The sequence below is a fragment of the Siniperca chuatsi genome, linkage group LG5 (genome assembly GCF_020085105.1).
Source record: "Siniperca chuatsi isolate FFG_IHB_CAS linkage group LG5, ASM2008510v1, whole genome shotgun sequence".
NCBI classification, from domain to species: Eukaryota; Metazoa; Chordata; class Actinopteri; order Centrarchiformes; family Sinipercidae; genus Siniperca; species Siniperca chuatsi.
This window is the reverse complement of record NC_058046.1, coordinates 11,755,422-11,773,642: the sequence shown is the minus strand read 5'-3', so window position 1 is coordinate 11,773,642 and position 18,221 is coordinate 11,755,422. Positions and strand designations below refer to the sequence as shown.

Sequence of the window (18,221 nt, the reverse complement as noted above, 5' to 3'; positions counted from 1 at the left end):
GCAAATAAACCAATATATATGATATTTTTCTCTCAAATATCAAATCCAATGTCCTTGGGTCTTCTTCATATACCATATGGGCAAATACCAGATGGCTTCATTATGGTATAAAATCAGTGAGCAGATGCTTTTTAATTTAAATTCAGTATAGTTTTCTGTGACTGAAAACAAAATGTCTGAACTCCCAATGCGGTAAACCCCATCAATTTGGTGCTACCAGAAGGAAGAAATAAACACTAACAATTTTATGCAAATATTATTTGACCCAGGGCTGGATTTAAAAAATGCTCAACAATACTCTTCCTTCCTCCTTGAAGTCCCACACCACCAACACCACCACCCTCACTTGCAATCAACTCAGTGCAGAGCAAACAAATGCTGGTTAGAAATATGAATACCCGTCTCCTGTGCATAGTGAAGATAAAAGTTACTTGCTGTCAGCTCAGGGATAACCAGTGAAATGATGAATGACCATGCCTGCTTGTCAAGGTGGGCAGGGGGTGCTACAGTATGAATGGGAGGTTGTCGTCAGAGTACTCTCTCATATCCAAGGTGTGGGTCGAGACTGACTGCCCTAATTATGGAAGTTCTTCAAATGAGTGACCTTGGGAGGCAGCAGAAACATCCATACCTGTGCACACATGCACATACATAAACAGACAACATATTTGTGCACAGTGAAAATCACAGTTCAGCTTTCACTGTTCATTCCCACTGACACCCTCTGCTCTCATGACTGCCACCTATAGGATCTTGTCTCATTGCAAACTGAGCTCTGTAGCTGATGACACAACATACAGAAACACTTACATCCATTACCTATCTATTAATGCCCTCTACAACCCCCAGTCTCAATTTATAATGCACACACGCACGCACACACTCAAGGACACCTTTTTGGTATGTGAAAAAAAACAAAAAACACCAACTATACAGTATCAGCTGTTGTCTTAACAGCCTTGTATTGATAACAGTCTACACTGGTTTACAGTATTGATGGATGCACAAATGCTTGATAAAATCCATGCAAGCAATTTGATCAATATTAGATGACTGCTGTCTACCAATTAGCATTCATATCTCTAAGTCATTAATACAACTTCATTTGTCCTAATAATTTTTCTCAACTAAAAACTAATACATCTCCTCTGCATGTAGACTGTATAGATAGCGCCCAGAAAGCACCATCTGACAGGCATGGCAGTGACAACCGGAACCAACGTCACCCCAAAAATCATGTTATATCACCCACAGACAATAAACACACTGCTCCTGCTATGCCGACTGAAGTGTTCTTTTAAAACACACTGCAGAATGTTTTCAGTTAGGACGAGAAACTCAAACAATATAACAATATGACTAATACTGTTAATCATTCCCATAATCGTAACTGTGCTTTGGTAACACACGTCAAATGTCATGCCAATAAAGCCAAATGAACTGAATTGAATCCTTACTGCATGCAAATGATGTGCAATGTCCTCTGGCTCTTCTCAGTGCTGTCTAACCTGATAGTCTGCACTCCTTTGCAGAACAGCTCAAAACAGGCTGATTCATCTCTTAAGAAATGCATAAGGGTAGGGGGCTACATGTGTAAGATAAGCAGAAGAGTACATTTCAACTATCGTAGCCGCTAAGAGTCTAAGACACTAAGACATGTTATGATCATCCTTATCCCTCCAGCAGTGGCAGCAGCATAGGGATCTTGCAGCAGAGGTAGCGCAACAATCCCTGGCTCAGAAAAACACACACGGCTGGACAGCAGACAGTAGATTTTACAGTACCTTAGCAGCAGCGGTTAAAGGACCGATGCGTTGGCAGGTGTTTCCTACTGTGTTGGATGGACAGAAAAGCAGCCAGCAGCAGGACCGGTACGATGGCTATGGCAGCTCTGTAGCATAAAATGGTTCATCAATGCTCGGCAGAAAGACGGACAGCCAGGCAGCGCAGGGAGAAAGAGAGAGACAGCCAGCAAGCATCACTCAGCTCACACTACTGTGGCTGTGCAGCAGAGCACACACATCAACACGCCCCCTTTCTCTCTCGCTCGTTCTCTCTCACTTTCTCTCTCACACACACACACTTAGTCACACAGACACGCAGGGGTGCAGAGGCAGAGGCAGTGCAGTGTGCAGCAGGACTGAGCAGCACTCCCTCTCCAGGATGTCTTTCGTCTTCCTTAATCAGAATTTTTCATTCTCGATCTTATTCTCAGCAGTCACAGACAATCCTGTCAATAACCCCTTCCAGCCACGTGCTCCATCGTACCGCCTGCCCACCTAACCACCACTGATGAGCAGCCATGATTGAAGCTGGCAAGGTCATTTGAGGTTCTCTGGTGTCCCCCTTGGTCTTTGCTCCCAGTTTTGTTGCATTGCTTCACAGCTATTTTTTTTGCAAGCTGATATAGGGACTCTGCCTCTCCTCGTCATGGGTCATTATGCCACAGAGGCTCCCTGGAGGCTTGGCTTGACAAACCCTCACTCACTGAATGGTGGGCCAGACCAATCAGCTATCACAAACAGCAGCAACACCATTACCATCCAATCACAGATCAGGAAATCAAGCACAGAAGGGTATTAAAGGGGATTATTTGGGCCATCCTGGGTTTTTTCACTATAGGGCGATGTGGAGGAGAGCAGCACAACGTGTGCAGTATGGCTGCCCTCTGTGGCTGACAGTGGCGCTGCACTCTGTTGTGGGAAAAGGAGAGAGGAGGAGCAGGGCCTAAAACAGATATGCTTTCCTCAGCGTGGATGCCTAGCAACCACAGCAGCTCCTTACCTCTGTTTAGAGCCTTCCTTCCCCCCCCAGCGGGACCCTCTCTGCAATCCCAATTGAGAGCTTATATTGCACAGCGGCTGTTTAACACTCAAGGCACCGCAACATCACACACGACTGATGTCAAATGTTCCCGCCCATGTCCTCTTCCTGGGATGTAAACACTAAAGGAGGAGGTGCTGAGCTCTGATAATGAGTAGGAAGCACACCTGATGTTTTCACTATAACATCAGCTACTATGGGCAACTGCACTGTAGATTAGATCTCCTCTAGAGCCATTAGTAAATTAACTAAAACCATAACACAGCAGGATTAAAAGCAAAACTGCAAGCATTACACTTCTTAGATCCATTTGATGAGGAAACTGTTCATGAATCTGTTTTTATTCTATTATTTATGAATGTAGATGTAATGAATAACCAGCAAATGTCTGATTTAATGTGTCTCCATGAAGGAGAATAATGTGGTCCTTTTTTTCTAGGTTTATTGTATTTCCCCTCCCATGACACATCAAAGTTGCATGGGTCAAATACTGTAGCTATGTGCTTTTAAAGTTTGGGTTAATGGGGAAAGACAAAACATTTTAATAAAATCATTAATTGTTAACATCAAGCTGCAAATAATGTCTGTGCTAAGTGGGACAAAGAAATTTTCTGACTCTTCACTAGAGAGGACAAAGCTTTGTAAGGTGCATCTGCTGGTCTGCTGCTTGTGTTAGTTTATTTCATTTTTTAAATAATGATTCAGAGGACGCCTGCCTACCTTAGAATGTTAAAGGGAACCAAACCTGTTCGGACAGCTGTCAAAGGATGTCAGAAGGCAGACCAGGAGCTCCAGGCCTGCCTTAACTCAGCTGGCTGAGACACGTTTGGAGGTGTGAACAACTGTTTTGACATTCCCTTTTGTGAAGGGTTCTGCAAATTAACAAAAAACTGTGTGAGGTACAACAACAACAACAACAACACGAAGAGCAAAGGCAGCGTATATATTGAGAGGCAGCAAATAAAAAGGAATAAACAACAGCAACACCAATGTTTAGGGGACAAATATTGATACACCAAACAGAGGACGCTCTTCCCATTTGAGCTACACGTGTCACAACATAATTCGAGTCAAATTGTACATTCTACTTTGCATTCTCTAGCTATGTGGATAGTCAATTACTTTCCATCATACCAGCTCAAAACCAGATCAAGGAAACACTGAAACTACCCCAGTTTACGTACAGTACGTAGGCCTACAACTGTCACCAACGCTACAGTTCCCTTCCCACTGCTGCATCCTCAACACTGGAAAACATCATACAGGAATTTAGTGGAATCAACTCATCTTCTCTCATTAACGTAAATATATAAGTTTTATTCATTTCAAGTTAATTCAACTTAAAATTCCTAGCTTTTATTTTCAGACCACTTCAAAACTTCTAAACATGGGTTCTTCTGACTTTGAGTCTTTTGACTTGAGTTGAATGCATGTACTGCTGAGAGTTCACTCAACTCATTAATTTAAGTTTCTAAAGAAACATCATCAGCATATTAGCAGACTTACTGGCACGCATAGTTTGAGAGTTAAAACTCTCCAGAGACTTAAATTAAGTCATGCAGCGATGTTGATGGGTTTTCAATTTAGTGTGTCCCGGGACCCACAGGTGGTCATTTGAGTGGGTCCCAGGGAAATTAAGTCCACAATAAAATTTGTGTTTTTTGACAAATTGTAGTGTTAAACTCCTGTTTGATGTTATATGGTTATAATTATGGTTATTTATGTATGATGAAAATTTATGACGGTGTAGTCCCTCATTCGTCCAGGAGTGTTCTATCTTTTCTACGATGAAAATGTATCTGAAATTGAAACAAAAAAATACCAAATCGGTAAATACACTGCAAACACACAGCAGCTGACAGAAAGAGGAGGTCACATTATACAGAGAAATATTAGCTTTTTCTGGGTGAATAAATGTTAAAACGGGAAGCTAAAGGGCAACGAGAATGCTGAGCTTTCAAGTTTCATCAGGAGTGATAACATCATGTTTAATTAGGAAAGTAGTTTAAAAACATGCACACAAAGGGCAACATTTACTGCATACTGCCGTTAGAAACTGAGTACAATTGATAAAGAGCCTGATCAGCCACCGTCAGTATTCAATACTACAAACACAAATAATTAGACTGTAAACCATTAATCAAACCAATAACCTCAACATCAGACAACCTTATCATACTTTAGCAGTTACCTAGTGTGCCTGTAATGGTGACAAAACATTAAAATATAGGCTACATACAGTATTAGCAGTTTGAATAAAACTGATGCTCCCTGCGCGCTCCGGGGAAAATATTACGCCAAACTCCCTTTGGAAATGTGACATATTAACAATTCCTTACGTGTCCACAAACATATGACTCTAGAAACACAAGATAAAAGGCGTCATATGTCGACAGTCTTCTTGTCAATTCGGCATCAATATAATCCATAAAGATAAACTGCATTTCCGTACTTACATACTTTCCGTACTTCACATTTTGGATTTTGTGCCTCAACTCGCTACCAGCCTCCGTTGTTTAGCTGCGGTATTTTAGTGAGAGAAGACTGGTGGACTGAGAGACGAACATTTAAAAAATTAAGATTTTTCACTAAAATACGTGCTGCCAGGTGAATCAGATACATGGCGAATTAAATGCAGACTCATAACACTGTTAATTCACCGTCTATCGTGTCCGTGAGATTTAAGGAGTGTTTTTTGGTCGTTACCAAAGGAGTTACCTGTTTTTTTTTGACAGCGGAGTTTCTTTTGTTTATTTCTATGATTTCAACACGAATTTGTTGTTCACAGTATACGTTAGCATTATCGGGGGGGGATATGGTGCGTCCCCTGGACGCATCAACAGTGAGTTTACTGCGTCCTTTCGGATTTTAACGCGTCGGAGACGCAGCACGCGTACCTAGCTACATCACGGGTCATGGTTGTTCATTTTCGTAATAACGAAAACAATGCGAACCACAATGAAGGTTAGTATTGAATTCAGTCCATACCCCCATGCACTTATAGTATAACAGAGTTACTGTTAGCAACACCACATGCTGATTTTGTATTAATACTGGTAGGCCATAAAGAGGCTACAACAGGAGCTGTAAGTAAACGGAAAGCTAATTTGTCTGCTGTTTGTCAGTGTGACTGAACTGTTTATTGAAAATGTTTTCTCAAGTTCAGTGAACTTAACTTAGTTTTACATTTTCACAGCTCACGAGACGACTTTGAACTAATTATTCAAGTTAAGTTCAGTTTACTCATATTTTTAAAGCAGCAGGGGAACTAACATGTTTAAGTTGAACCATCTTAAAAATGATTTACAATGTACCTTTCTAAAATCCACCACCTATTCCCACATCCCCAAGCATAGACACACACATCACATACACACAATACAAAAACACACACCACCCTGTGATGACAGACTGACTTAATCTTCACATGGACACTGATATAAAATACTCAGGCTATTTACCAACCCAGCTGCAAAATAAAAAGTACATTAATAACTGGAAAATAACTGTATTCATTTTGTATCATCGGATGTCTGCACTACCATGCTTAAACAGACAGTTTCAGTTCTGTTCTCTAAAATTGACTCTTAATTGTGAGTCTGTTGTACACAAGAATGCACTACCAGTAGTTCAATGCCACAACCATTACTGTTAAGAAAAATGTCAGTGTTTCTACACCTGAATAGCTCTTCAGCTTCTTGTCTGTCCTTGTTGTGTATTACATTTAGTTTCTATGAATCCCTGGCATTCATATTCTCTAAACCTGCACCTCTTATGTCATATTATGGTTACAAAGTTACTTAAAACAAACAAGAATACGAAGTAGGTTTTCTACAAATAGAAAAATACATGTTCAGGTTTGGGTATCTACCATTATAGACTAATGCAAAACAACCTGAATGCAATGAATTTGTTGACACTGTATATTTTATGCTTTATTTAGTCAAATGCATATTAGATAATGGCATGCTGGGTAATCTCTTTATAACCAAGCAAATACCACTAATAATAAAGCATTACGATATCTTGTTTGTTTGATAGCTAAATCATGTGCATAAGAGATGAAAATACAATCACTGAGTGCCACATATGGTTGCATTTGTTAATGATGAGCCTTGGTGACAGTAAAGAGCCTTGGCTGAGGACTGCATGGTGAGGTCAGATTATGGCTGCAGGCAACAACAAGTGCTGAGCCTGCCAGTGTCCAGACACGGCTGAATCAAAGCTTATTCATCGAAAGCTTAACAAACAACACACCACGCTCACCTTATCTGTGCCTCTCATCCGGCTGTTCTTTGCTGTGGCTAACCTTTGTCTCTGGCTCCACACTACTTCCCTCTGAGACTGGAGTTTCTCCACCTTGCAAGTCTTCTGACAACCCATTGTCCACTGGCACATAAAAACAGATATCAAATTAAGCCATGCATCAATCACATTACATCTCAATGATACATTTCCTGTTTGTTACAAGCAATACCCTACCATGACAGAACGGTTTGCATGCTTCCCCAACTGCTTGTCATGGTCAGCAGTCCCAGATGATGTCATAACTCCAGCATGTTCAGATTATAAATATCTGTATTCAGCAGAGTTACATAATAATGGATGTTGGATTATTGTCAGTACACACAGGCAGAAAAGACAGCGTAGCTGCCACAGGAAATACATAAAAGTATAAAACCATATAAAATTATATTTTGGTGATTTAAAAAAAACAGGCAAGATCTGCATGTAAGAAATGTACTGTATGTTTAAAGGATAAAAGAAGGTTTGTTTCTTCTGAAAGCATCATATTTAGTTGATTTTTGGCTATAATGAGACTACAGACTAATAACACTCTACAAAATCCAGTATATTTGTTTAATATTTTACTACCACCCACCTCTGATGCAGGATAAGCCATACTCCCGCAGAAATGAAGCTGCAATTAAATCGTCCAGTGGTCCGGTCATCAGTTACAGTACAGTTTCCACTGGGTCATCCAGGCCAGCGTGCTCCAAAACGACTGCAGAAGAAACTAATAGCTGTTGGATTTTCCATCCCTGTCAGCTCAAATTCCAGTTAGACCAAGCACTCTCTTGCACTATGCAATTCACTCTTATCATTTTAAGAGCAGAGACATATCTCATACAGTGCACAAAGTAACAGAAAAATCTTCTACAACCTTTCAAATCTGATCAGAGTCTCTGCACAGGCCAAGTAATGTGGCGCCTCCTGCATCACTTTGAGAGACTGCAATATGAGGTCCACTCTTTTCTTCTCATAGGTCAGATAACTCTTTGGTGCCTGTTTAGTAATTCCAAACAGTCCTCTGTATTTCATTATGTAAGAGCTTCGGCCAGTTTTTAATGTATGAAGGCCTAGAAGGTTACATCTGCACATACATTCTGCGCTGTTGTCTGTTGATATGAGCTGCTAGCGCTTGGCTTGTGTGGTAAAAGAACACCCACTTTTTCTTCTACTATACTTTTCATCCTGAAACAACTTTTCTGCAGATGTATTTCTGTGCAAAAATGATTATTTTCACACCCATTTGGGTCACATAAAAAAAAATCTAGAAATATCAGTGGCTTTCTAATAAAAATTAAATAGAACAACCCAGGAATGATGTTTATTTACACCATACAACTATGTTTAATGTTTAGACAAGACAGAAGTTAATTTAATATTTTCAATTTAATTTGAAAACTTGATTGGTGGGGAACACACACAGGTGGGGCAACTTTTGCCTTCATTATTCCTTTTGGTTTGTTGAGTTTGGTGACCTCAGAAAATTCCCAGCGTAGCTCTGCCTAACTGTAACTGTTAGCTGAGCATAGGTCTAATCAGCCAGAAAAACTCTTTGTCAGTCATTTTGAATACTGTAAAAGTGGCATGACAGCAGGGATAAGAATGCTGAGTCTATTCAGTTTGCACTGTTAGATCAGCCCAGGAGTATGATCAAAAACATGGCTCAATAGAGTGAATGAGATGAAATGAAAAAGCCAGAGTAGACAAAGCAGCAGGTGTGAGGGAGCGAGTAGGGTCCTTGTATAAGCTGCTTTATTCAACACACAGTACAGCTGGGTCAGGGTACTGATGCAGTCAAAAAAGAGAATGAATTTGGCACAGTGCAAAGTTCCACTAAACCTTTCGCTACATTAGTAAAGAAAGTTGATCCACTAAAGAAATCATTAGAGGGCAAGTTGTAGAAAGTGAAATGTTTGAGTTTTGCGAGATGGAAACTAATATGATGTAATACTGAAGTGCAGATGGAGAAGGCAAAGAAAATGATTAGTGTTGGAAAAGTCAAATTGCAAGGGGGTGATTTTCAGAGTATCTCTCAGCTTTAAAGGGACAGTTCAACCAAATCAAAAATACATATTTTTCCTCTCACCTGTAGTGCTATTTATCCATCTAGATTGTTTTGGTGTGAGTTGCCGAGTTTTGGAGATATCGGCCGTAGACATGTGTGCCTTTTTTGAATATAATGGGACTATATGGCCCTCGGCTTGTGGTGCTCAAAGCGCCAAAAAAAATCATCTGAAAAACTCGACAGCAATGTCTCTTTCCAGAAATCATAATCCACAGACCTTGTTGTGAGCATTTACATGTAGGAACTATTTTCTTTCTACCGATAGTTCCTACATGAAACAACCCTCCATATCTCTCAAAATATTATTTCCTCACATTTAGTCTCATTTACCAAAGTGTTAACACCTACACCTAGCCACAGAAATTACTCATCCAAATAAACTAACTGCTGTGTCCAAGTTGGATCACAGTTCATAATATCACTCAACTTGACATCTAGGATGTCTTGCTCAGTGACCTGAAAACACCCCCATGTGCAGATTTTAAGGACATTCACTGGCATTTCACTCTAAGTGCACCTCTGAAGTTTCCTTTGATCTAATTCAAAGAGAGAAAAGAACTTGCCCTTAGGGGACCTACTTCCACTTTCTTGACTAATCTTGTTTGGTTGATTACACGGAAGTCAAGCGCTTTGTGCAAAGTGCTCATTAGTCCTAAACTAAACAGCACCCTTTCTGTCTGTTTTCCTGTAAACAAACCCAACCTCCAAATGTTTGGCGTAAATAACCTTAATTCTGTTTAACAAATTCAGAAGTGTTTGCAATTTAATATATATATATATAATATCTGGAGTGATCCTATATTTATGACTAATAAATCACCTTCAATATGAAAGGAAATTAACAAACAAGACTCTTTACTCTTTATTTTTTAATTACATGACTAAATTATTCTGTTTCAATATAAAATACAGGATATAACTTTAAAAACAAATAACAAAAGAATCAAATGTATCAAAATGAAAATGTGTGCTCTTGAAATAACTTCATCCAAGAGTCCTACTTTGCAGCATGACTTTTTTCACAACAAATATTTCAGTCATCACACACCGCAATCATGATAAATATAAATGAATAAGTTAAGGTTTCATATTAGATGTCGAGAAGGCACTTTTGTAAGGTTGCTGATTTAGAGTTGTTGAATGAAGTGAATTCCATTCAATAAAATAATTCTTCTGATTGAGACAGTTAACTAGGAATGCTTACAGTGAATAACATTTTTTACATTTTTCTATTTCTAAAGGACTCCTGAGCTGTAGTAGTTTTGCATTCAGTCCACATGAATTACAGTAAATATACAAAATGACAAGAGAACATAAAGAGCATACACTTGAACATGTAAACACAAATTATACAATCAATTTATAAAGAGAATATCTTTTGAATATTAAAGCAATAGTTTGACTTTTTCGCTTTCTTGACAACAGTAAGATAAGAAGATTGATACCACTTTCATGTCATGTCAAGCTGCAGCTGGTTTGCTTAGCTTAGCTTAGCACAAAGACTGTAAACCAGAACCAGCTAGCCTGGCTCTGTCCAAAGGTAACAAAATTGGTAACACATTGTGGTTTTATGAGAGATTATGTGCCTGGAGCAGTGCCAGTTACCCAGTAACCTCACAATGACAACAAGAAGGCCAGAAATAGTCTGGCATTTAACCCCCTGTTAAACCTTAACGTTTCATTTTTGTTACCTTTGGACAGAGCCAGGCTAGCTGTTTTTTTTTTTGTTTCCAGTCTTTGTGCTAAGCTAAGCTATCTGGCTACTGGCGATCGCTTCATATTTATTATGTAGTGGTATCAATCTTCTCATCTAACTCTAACAAGAAGGCAAATATGTGTATTTCCCAAAATGTCAAACTATTCTTTTAAAGTCATTAGACCTAGAAATGTCTTAAAGTGATACCCAACATGAAAAAATGGCACCAATACAGAACATACATGTACAGTGTATGAATCTGATGTGCTGTCAGTGTTCATCATCACTAACGGGAAGGGATGTGTGCTGACAGGGCGCTTTATTCTAGCTGTATAGAACTGCTCCAGAACAGTGTATCATGAGGTCTGATGTTACTGGTGCTAAGTGGATCACACACATCATACTTACTTCACTGCGGTCAAGAGATTACCTCTCTGTAATGCTGTTGGATAGTGAATGACTTGTTATGACTCATTATTATCTTATTATGAAGCTGTTCATCAAGTTTCATCACTACAGGTGCTGACTACAGCTGACTGCTGTGAGGTTGGGAACCATGTAATCCATCACTCAAAGACCCCAACTATTATGATGAGTAAAAGGAGGAAACCTGCAACCCCACAAATGGCGAGGCAGAGATGTTTCTGTCAAAAAGAGAAGAACAGAGGAGTCAGAAGTGTTGCTTGTGAAGAACTGCATTACAAATCCTTTAAACCATTCAGTTTTTAAATGAATGAAGACATTTGTGGATGTATAGATAAATGGATGGATGTTGTGTTTAAGGAATGGAAGTTGTGGATGAAGTGTTACCTTACGCAGTAGTTCTCATACAGGGGGTTTGGTTAGTCCGACAGACAGGCCAACAATTAGTGCAATGACAGCAAGCAGGATCAACAGAGCAAAGGCAAGGATAATGTATTTCTGCCAAGTGAAGAAGAGGTTGTTATTTGAGCTTGCAATAACTGGATTGAACTTGGATATCTTGTATAACTGACATTTGCAAATGTGTTTATTTACGACAGTTTAGCAACACAAAATTAGAAAGGAACACATACCCTCCGGGATTTTTTCTGGTATCTCACTGCTTTTTTGGTCTCTTCCTTTGCACTACAAATATATTCGGCTGCATTGGAGACGTTCTTCTCAATGTTGTTAACCATATCCCCCTGTAAATGAGAGAATCCAAATGCTTTTATTTATTGCGTTTGTCTTGGTAGTATTGGTAAAGAAACATAGTGACTACATACTGGTACACTTACTCCATACTGAGGAAGTATCACAAAGTAGATACTATTAGACATTGACTCATGAGACTAAATTTGGCAGGTTTCTCACTGATAAAGATTTAGCTGTTACCTGAGTTTCTACTAGCATTGCCATGTCCATGAACATCGCATGGAGCTCTCTGATGCTCGACTCCAGGCGCATGATGTCCTGGTGTCGTGACTCTATCTCATTTAGCGCCTGACGTGTGATCTGGGAATCAGAAATGATCTGAGGGAGAAAGATAGAGAGACAAGGTAAAATAATTCATCCAAAGACACCAAACAAATTTTCCCAGCTGTGTGTAAAAAAAAAAAGACCTGCCAGCACACTATCCCACCCCAAATGATTTCCTCTTCCTCCACCACTAGATGGCAGTGATAGCTAAAACTAGATAGTGAAAACTTACATCAGATGTGAAGATTGAGGGATTTCCACTTTCTAACATGTCCTCTAGTTCTTCATTGGTGGTCACTCTTCCAGCTAAAATAATAAATAGCAGGCAGATTATTCAGCAATGAACCGAACCTTCCTCCATTTGATTCATCACTTAAACAAAAACCACTAGTGGCAAAGAAATCATGGAATCATAGAAATTTAGCTAATGATGATCATGGAGTCAGCACATAGGCAACGTAGTGGGAGACACACACATGCACTCACACAGCAACTTTGTGAGTGTGTGAATACTTACTGTGTAGTATTGTGTCTCATCTCAGCACGATGCATAAACCACCTTAATGAAATCATACAACTGTAGATGCAGGCCTTACTCTACATACTGTAATTAGATACATTCGTATTCTGGGAGCAAAATGACAGAGAACATGAAAACCCTGAATTCAGGGTGTTCATATATGAAGTGTTTTAGAGAAGGGTTGTTACTCTACGCTTGTCTGTAATGACCTTTAAGTAAGACTGGATGGATTTAAAGATTCCCCTGACTACACATCAGGCCATTTATTAAAATGAAGAAACTGTAGTCCCAAAACACCCAGAAATTGGCACAGAGACATGATGCGGTTTCTGAAATTTGAGAAAATAAGGTATAATTTACAGGCCTTGAGTGAAGATTTTATAGTTTTAAAAAAGGCTGCAGCTATTGATAGCTTATTAGAAGAAAATTGGGTCCTGAGATTTTTTAATATGACACCGCTCCTGCTTATGCCCTTTTATTTTTCTGGACCTTTGATTCAGTATCTGACGGCCAGTGGACTGAGCTCTCTTAATCCATTATTGATAAGAAGACTAGTTATGCTTAATGATTTGGTTATGGGTTAAACAGCTGTCTATGACTAAAAGATTGATTATCTGACGCACAATGTTGTAATTAGGGACTTGTGTTCATCGTTTTTGTAGCGTGCTTTAAAAACAATAAAAATATAACTCTGACATTTAACAGACAAAACTCCCAGAGTGGTGAGTGTTGCACTAATGTCAAGAATAAAAACAACAAATGTCTGTGGTTAGCCCTGGTACAATATATACTGTTGTGTACCTAATCCCAGGATAATACATTCGTCTGGCAGTGTTGTGAAGCTGCTGTGTGTACAGTCTGTTTTGATTGAGCCGACAGAAAAATAATGTTTCTGTTATCCACCCAGGGGACACTGCTACAAACACAATGCTGACTTTTCCCCAAGTAGCGAGAGATGTATTGTTTAACGAAACAACAAATTACAACTTCATTCCAAATGTGATGTTCCCCTTTTGAAAAAGCTGATAATGTGTTTGACCGCATTAAAGAAAGGCACGCTGAGGGTTACTATTGAAGTTAGGAGTCACCGCTAGACTTTTGTTAACATGTTTTTAAGAAGCAAATAATTTGTGAGGAAGATGGAGTGCTAGCCACTGATAGCAAAGCATGCTGCAATAAGACTACAAATCTCAGTGCAACAGTTGTTAACAATGCATTTATCAGTGGACTGTTAATTTAGATAATTCAATGTTTAATTATAGTCATTTCCTGCTGTGGTTTTCAGTTTATTCATGGATAAGGGTTGTACTTGTGACTAAGATTAGAACTGTCTGAGGAACAAAGGAACCCAGCAGCCCTCGTAGAGCAACACCTGCTGAAACTCTATAAACACAAAGCTTTCATTTCCTGAAGCCATGCCTCCTGTTGTACAACACCCTCACCCACCACCACCACCACCCCTGGAGAGACAGATCTCTGTGCACACCTTTTGCAATGGCTTATTCCTCAGAGAGACAGAGCCAAACACAGCAAAACACACCACCGTTACAACTCATCAATATACAAAGAGTGTCACTTCGGAATGATGTGAATTAATGGTGTAAGTCCACGACAGCACAGAGCGAGGTTCATGTGGCCGTGTCAAAGACAGGTGAACTACTGTTACACAGGCCCCTGAGCCCTCTGCCCCAGTTTCCTGGGCAACACAAACACAGCGAGCCATCTCCAGTATCAGGCTCTTCCATCTGCAGTGTGGAGAACTACAGCCTCTCATTAATGCTGGCCGTAGGGACAGTCCTATTATTTGCCTTTTGCTATTGTCTCGTGTTACGCATATGTTCATAATACAATGCACCTGATACACACCATCTTTGCATGTGTTTGTCACTGTAATTCTGAGCAGAGATGACCGAACATACTCCTCTGAAAAATGGTGGGAAAGATAAAGTTGTCTGGTTGCAAAGGCAAACACATTTAACACAAGTTAATAAGCTTTTGTTTTTTCATTATGCTAAATCTCTAGATTCTGCTGCTATATACACTAATGCTGCTATTTTACACATCCTGTTAATGCTGGACCCCACATTTACAGCACATATTTAATCATTCTGGTTAACTCTCGCCAGTTATTTATCTTTAAATAAGCGGCTGATGCTCTATTGTATATCCTATTCTTTGATCAACCATACTACTACAACTACTACTCATTTAAGTTCCATCAAAACACACAAAACATTGAAAATCTAGTGTTTGAATGTGATCAGTTGTGACTTTGGTACGTGCAAAAGAGAACCTTGACAACTTGAAGGAACCTGAAAAAATGCTGTCCTGCTGCTAGTCTCTGTTAACCAACAGTTAGGTTTGTGTCCAGAGAAGCTGAGAGGAAACCGGTGTGGTCTGTTTCCTGGATCCTGTCCTAACACAGCTTCAGGGTTTTATTTGTCACTCTGTTATCTCTAGATCTTGCACTCACAAATCTTGAATGTGCAACCAAATTCAAGCCATTGATGTGGGGGTTTTTTTTAAAAAAAAGAGTATTTCATGTTTGTAGTAACAATTTACCTGAATAATAATTATTTTAAAGCTTCAAAGACTACTCTATAAATGTGGTCCATAATTCCTGGCCTCACAAGGATCCAGGGAGTCCATTATTTGTTACTTACTTATCTCCAGCTGTCTCTGGATCCTTCCTTTGCTTCTTTCCCGAAAGGACACTTGAGTCTCATTATACTGGGTCATGACCTCCACAAACTTCCTGGACAGCACTGTGTGCTGAGGACAGAGGGTGAGAACGTGGGCATTTCAGACTACAGTGTTGGAATTAAAAGTACATTTTAATGGGTATGTATGGGTACCTTTCTGTGCGAGGTTCAAAATTACACTCAAACAAAAGAAATGCCAATCTACAAACACATCTTGTAAAATAATGAATGTGGCAGGTAAAGTTGGGATTTTGATAATAAATAATAATAAATATATTATAATATTCCTTATTTATCTATGACATCTATACAACATTATCCCCATTTCCCTCCTGATGTTAGTGTACCAAAGACAGATGGGTGATGATGATCATGTATGGGCAGGATGTGTAATGTGTGTGTGCGTGTGTGTGTGTGTGTGTGTGTGTGTGTGTGTGAGAGAAAGAGAGAGAGAGGAGGTAGCAATCAATCTGTTTGCTGACCTGTGTTTTCTGGATCCTGAAGTCAACAGAGGATCTGTTAACTGCATCATCTTTGGGCATACTTTGCTCCATGGCTTCAGAGGGAGAGAGTTGTGATACAACGTTACACAACAGCAGACAACATCAGCTATTGTATGGTGCAGTCAGTAAATATCTAAGTGTGATAATCACGTTATGGTTAACTCACATTTTAGTTTAGTTCGCACCACGTTGGCGTTCCCTTTGATATCGCTGGTCAGTGCATCCAGTTGATCCTTTGTTCCTTCATGCAAACACAAATAGGAAACACTTGGTTTGGTGATGAGGAAAAATAATGTCACCCTCTAATCACTGGGACTCTCTCTCTCTCTCTCTCCTGTAAATATTGGATTTACTTCAATTTCATCTTGTAACTTGGCAACAACCCTGTGGCAATATTGCAGAGGTCACACAGCACAAAGCACACGCCCTTTGTTTCTTTTCCTGGTGACCATTTCCACATCATGGATCTTAAAACACTCTACTGATGATGCCATGGCACTGTAAAGTGGCTCTTTGTATTACAGGGTCCTCAGGCCTCAGCTCACACACTGAACAAAGCCAGGAACTGAGTACATCCAGTATTAACAATGTGCTGCTTCACATTCACATATGCTGATATTATATATCTTTAAATTTAAATACTTAGTAGGAGAGAAATACACTGGTGCCTGCAAACATATGCAAATGACAGCATGTTTGAATCCCTGATTGTTAAAAGGTTCCCAACAGGACAAGTCAGAGCCCAAACTACAATGGTTTGGGAGTTTTGGGGCAAAACGGAGGTGTTTCCTTTACAGGTTTCCGGCCAGGCAGCCACTCATTTACAATGAGGTGGAATAGAACAAAGGAAGTGAGACATTTGTTGCTTTTTCACTCTGTGCCTCAAAAATCAAACTCCAGCCAAACAGCTCTCAAGACAATTGAATGCACAAATTAAACCTTGAAGACTACAGCCATGTCAACATTGAAATTCAAATGCTCTCTGTCTCCATCCTATTTTTTAATGAAGACACACACTTACTGTCATCTGGGTTGGGTGCAGACAGGATCATGCTGTGCATCTTCCTCACCTCTTCCACTTGGTAGGCGATCTTAGCAATGAGTCCTCTAACTTCTTCCACCTAAATCAACCAACAAATCAATCAATAACACATCGGTATCCTCAATCATCCCGGTCCCCCAACCTGTGCGCATCCTGGACTTTGCAGTGATGCCCACCCTTCTGTAAAAGCTCTCCATGAAGCCATCTCTGTCCACTGCCACTGCGACATCCTCCTCTGCTTGTGTCCTACCCTGTACGGAAGAAAAAATGTGTTTGAGTGACTTTTTGTGCAGCCGGGATGTTTTACCTGTCAAGGTATATACAGTTAAAACAAGAAAAGACACTTACAGCAGTCAGTTCAGCCAATCGATCCTTCATCACACCGATAAGCTCTTCTCCTGCCTAGATAATTCTAGCAAAACATCCGCTGGGTCATCCTGTAAGTCTCCATGTGCAGAATAACATTGAGCCTTCTTACTGTGGACTGAGGTCGAGATGGTCGAATTGATCTGAGCTGAGCTGAGAAGCACAGTAGGTATACATTAACGGCGTTATTTAGACGATAGAAAGGAAGAGAGCGCGTCAGTTCTAAAAGTTGTAAAAACTGGGTCTAAAATACAGCTCTAACAAGTGAGAGCTCTACAAAATAAAAGTGATTGTGTTTCTGGTCTACTCTCTCGATATTTCTCACCGCACAAGCGCAAAGGACCCGTAACAAATACACTACACCTCTTTCCCCGGGATACGCCTTTTCTCCCACCTCTCTCTCTCTGTCCCTCTCCCTCTCTCTCTCTCTCTCTCTCTCTCTCTCTCTCTCTCTCTCTCTTGATCGGTTCATTATGATAAACAAACTAAATTAATGTAATCCCATTATATATTTAGAAGGGTAGAAAGTAGAAAAGAAGGAAATATTATATTACCTAAATTTAAAAACTACTACTACGTACCAGTGACAGACAGTCCTTTGTAGTTCATTCTATGAAAAAAACAGTGATTTGTTTTATTTTATCAGATGATGAATTTTACTTTGACAACAAACACATCACCAGGCAGTTATACGAGAAGGTTTAATAAATAATAGATAAGCACGTCCTGGTGGCCACTGAACTATTGGCCATCTGGCCACACGGTGGCGCTGTT

General features: G+C 39.7%; 2 protein-coding genes across 36 annotated transcripts in view; both read right to left on the bottom strand.

Annotated features, from left to right (window-relative positions):
- rimbp2b (RIMS binding protein 2b) overlaps positions 1-7,457 on the bottom strand; it is an 84,267-nt gene extending 76,810 nt beyond the window's left edge. For 6 of the 34 annotated variants that reach the window (XM_044196468.1, XM_044196481.1, XM_044196470.1 and 3 more), the window contains exons 1-2: positions 7,306-7,440; positions 7,090-7,212 (exon numbers count right to left, since the gene is read on the bottom strand). In XM_044196468.1, the coding sequence (XP_044052403.1) occupies positions 7,090-7,212; positions 7,306-7,371 (189 nt within the window). In that variant the 5' untranslated portion in view covers positions 7,372-7,440. Of the gene's footprint in view, positions 1-5,541; positions 5,649-7,089; positions 7,213-7,305 lie in introns of those variants that run through there. The other 28 variants (XR_006378054.1, XM_044196485.1, XM_044196487.1 and 25 more) reach the window with 15 other exon arrangements.
- Positions 7,458-10,027: 2,570 nt separating this feature from the next.
- On the bottom strand, positions 10,028-17,824 carry stx2b (syntaxin 2b). 2 transcript variants are annotated; one of them, XM_044197140.1, is made up of 11 exons: positions 17,430-17,821; positions 17,258-17,332; positions 17,061-17,160; positions 16,206-16,280; positions 16,019-16,092; positions 15,498-15,606; positions 12,547-12,620; positions 12,231-12,368; positions 11,930-12,040; positions 11,685-11,795; positions 10,028-11,518 (listed from the first exon to the last, which is right to left on the bottom strand). In XM_044197140.1, exons 1-10 carry the CDS (start codon positions 17,457-17,459, stop codon positions 11,700-11,702), a joined length of 882 nt encoding a protein of 293 aa, XP_044053075.1. In that variant the 5' UTR covers positions 17,460-17,821; the 3' UTR covers positions 10,028-11,518; positions 11,685-11,699. The 2 variants fall into 2 exon arrangements, with proteins under 2 accessions (XP_044053075.1, XP_044053076.1); XM_044197141.1 differs by lacking the exon at positions 11,685-11,795 and having other exon boundaries at positions 17,430-17,824.
- Positions 17,825-18,221: the final 397 nt, after the last annotated feature.

Excerpts from the sequence above, each read along its gene's own strand:
- stx2b (XM_044197140.1), bottom strand. The coding sequence starts at position 17,459 with ATGAAGGATCGATTGGCTGAACTGACTGCT. Across the intron at positions 17,333-17,429 it reads GATTGGCTGAACTGACTGCT|GGTAGGACACAAGCAGAGGA; the intron begins GTAAGTGTCTTT and ends TCTTCCGTACAG. Across the intron at positions 11,796-11,929 it reads ACCAGAAAAAATCCCGGAGG|AAATACATTATCCTTGCCTT; the intron begins GTATGTGTTCCT and ends TTCACTTGGCAG.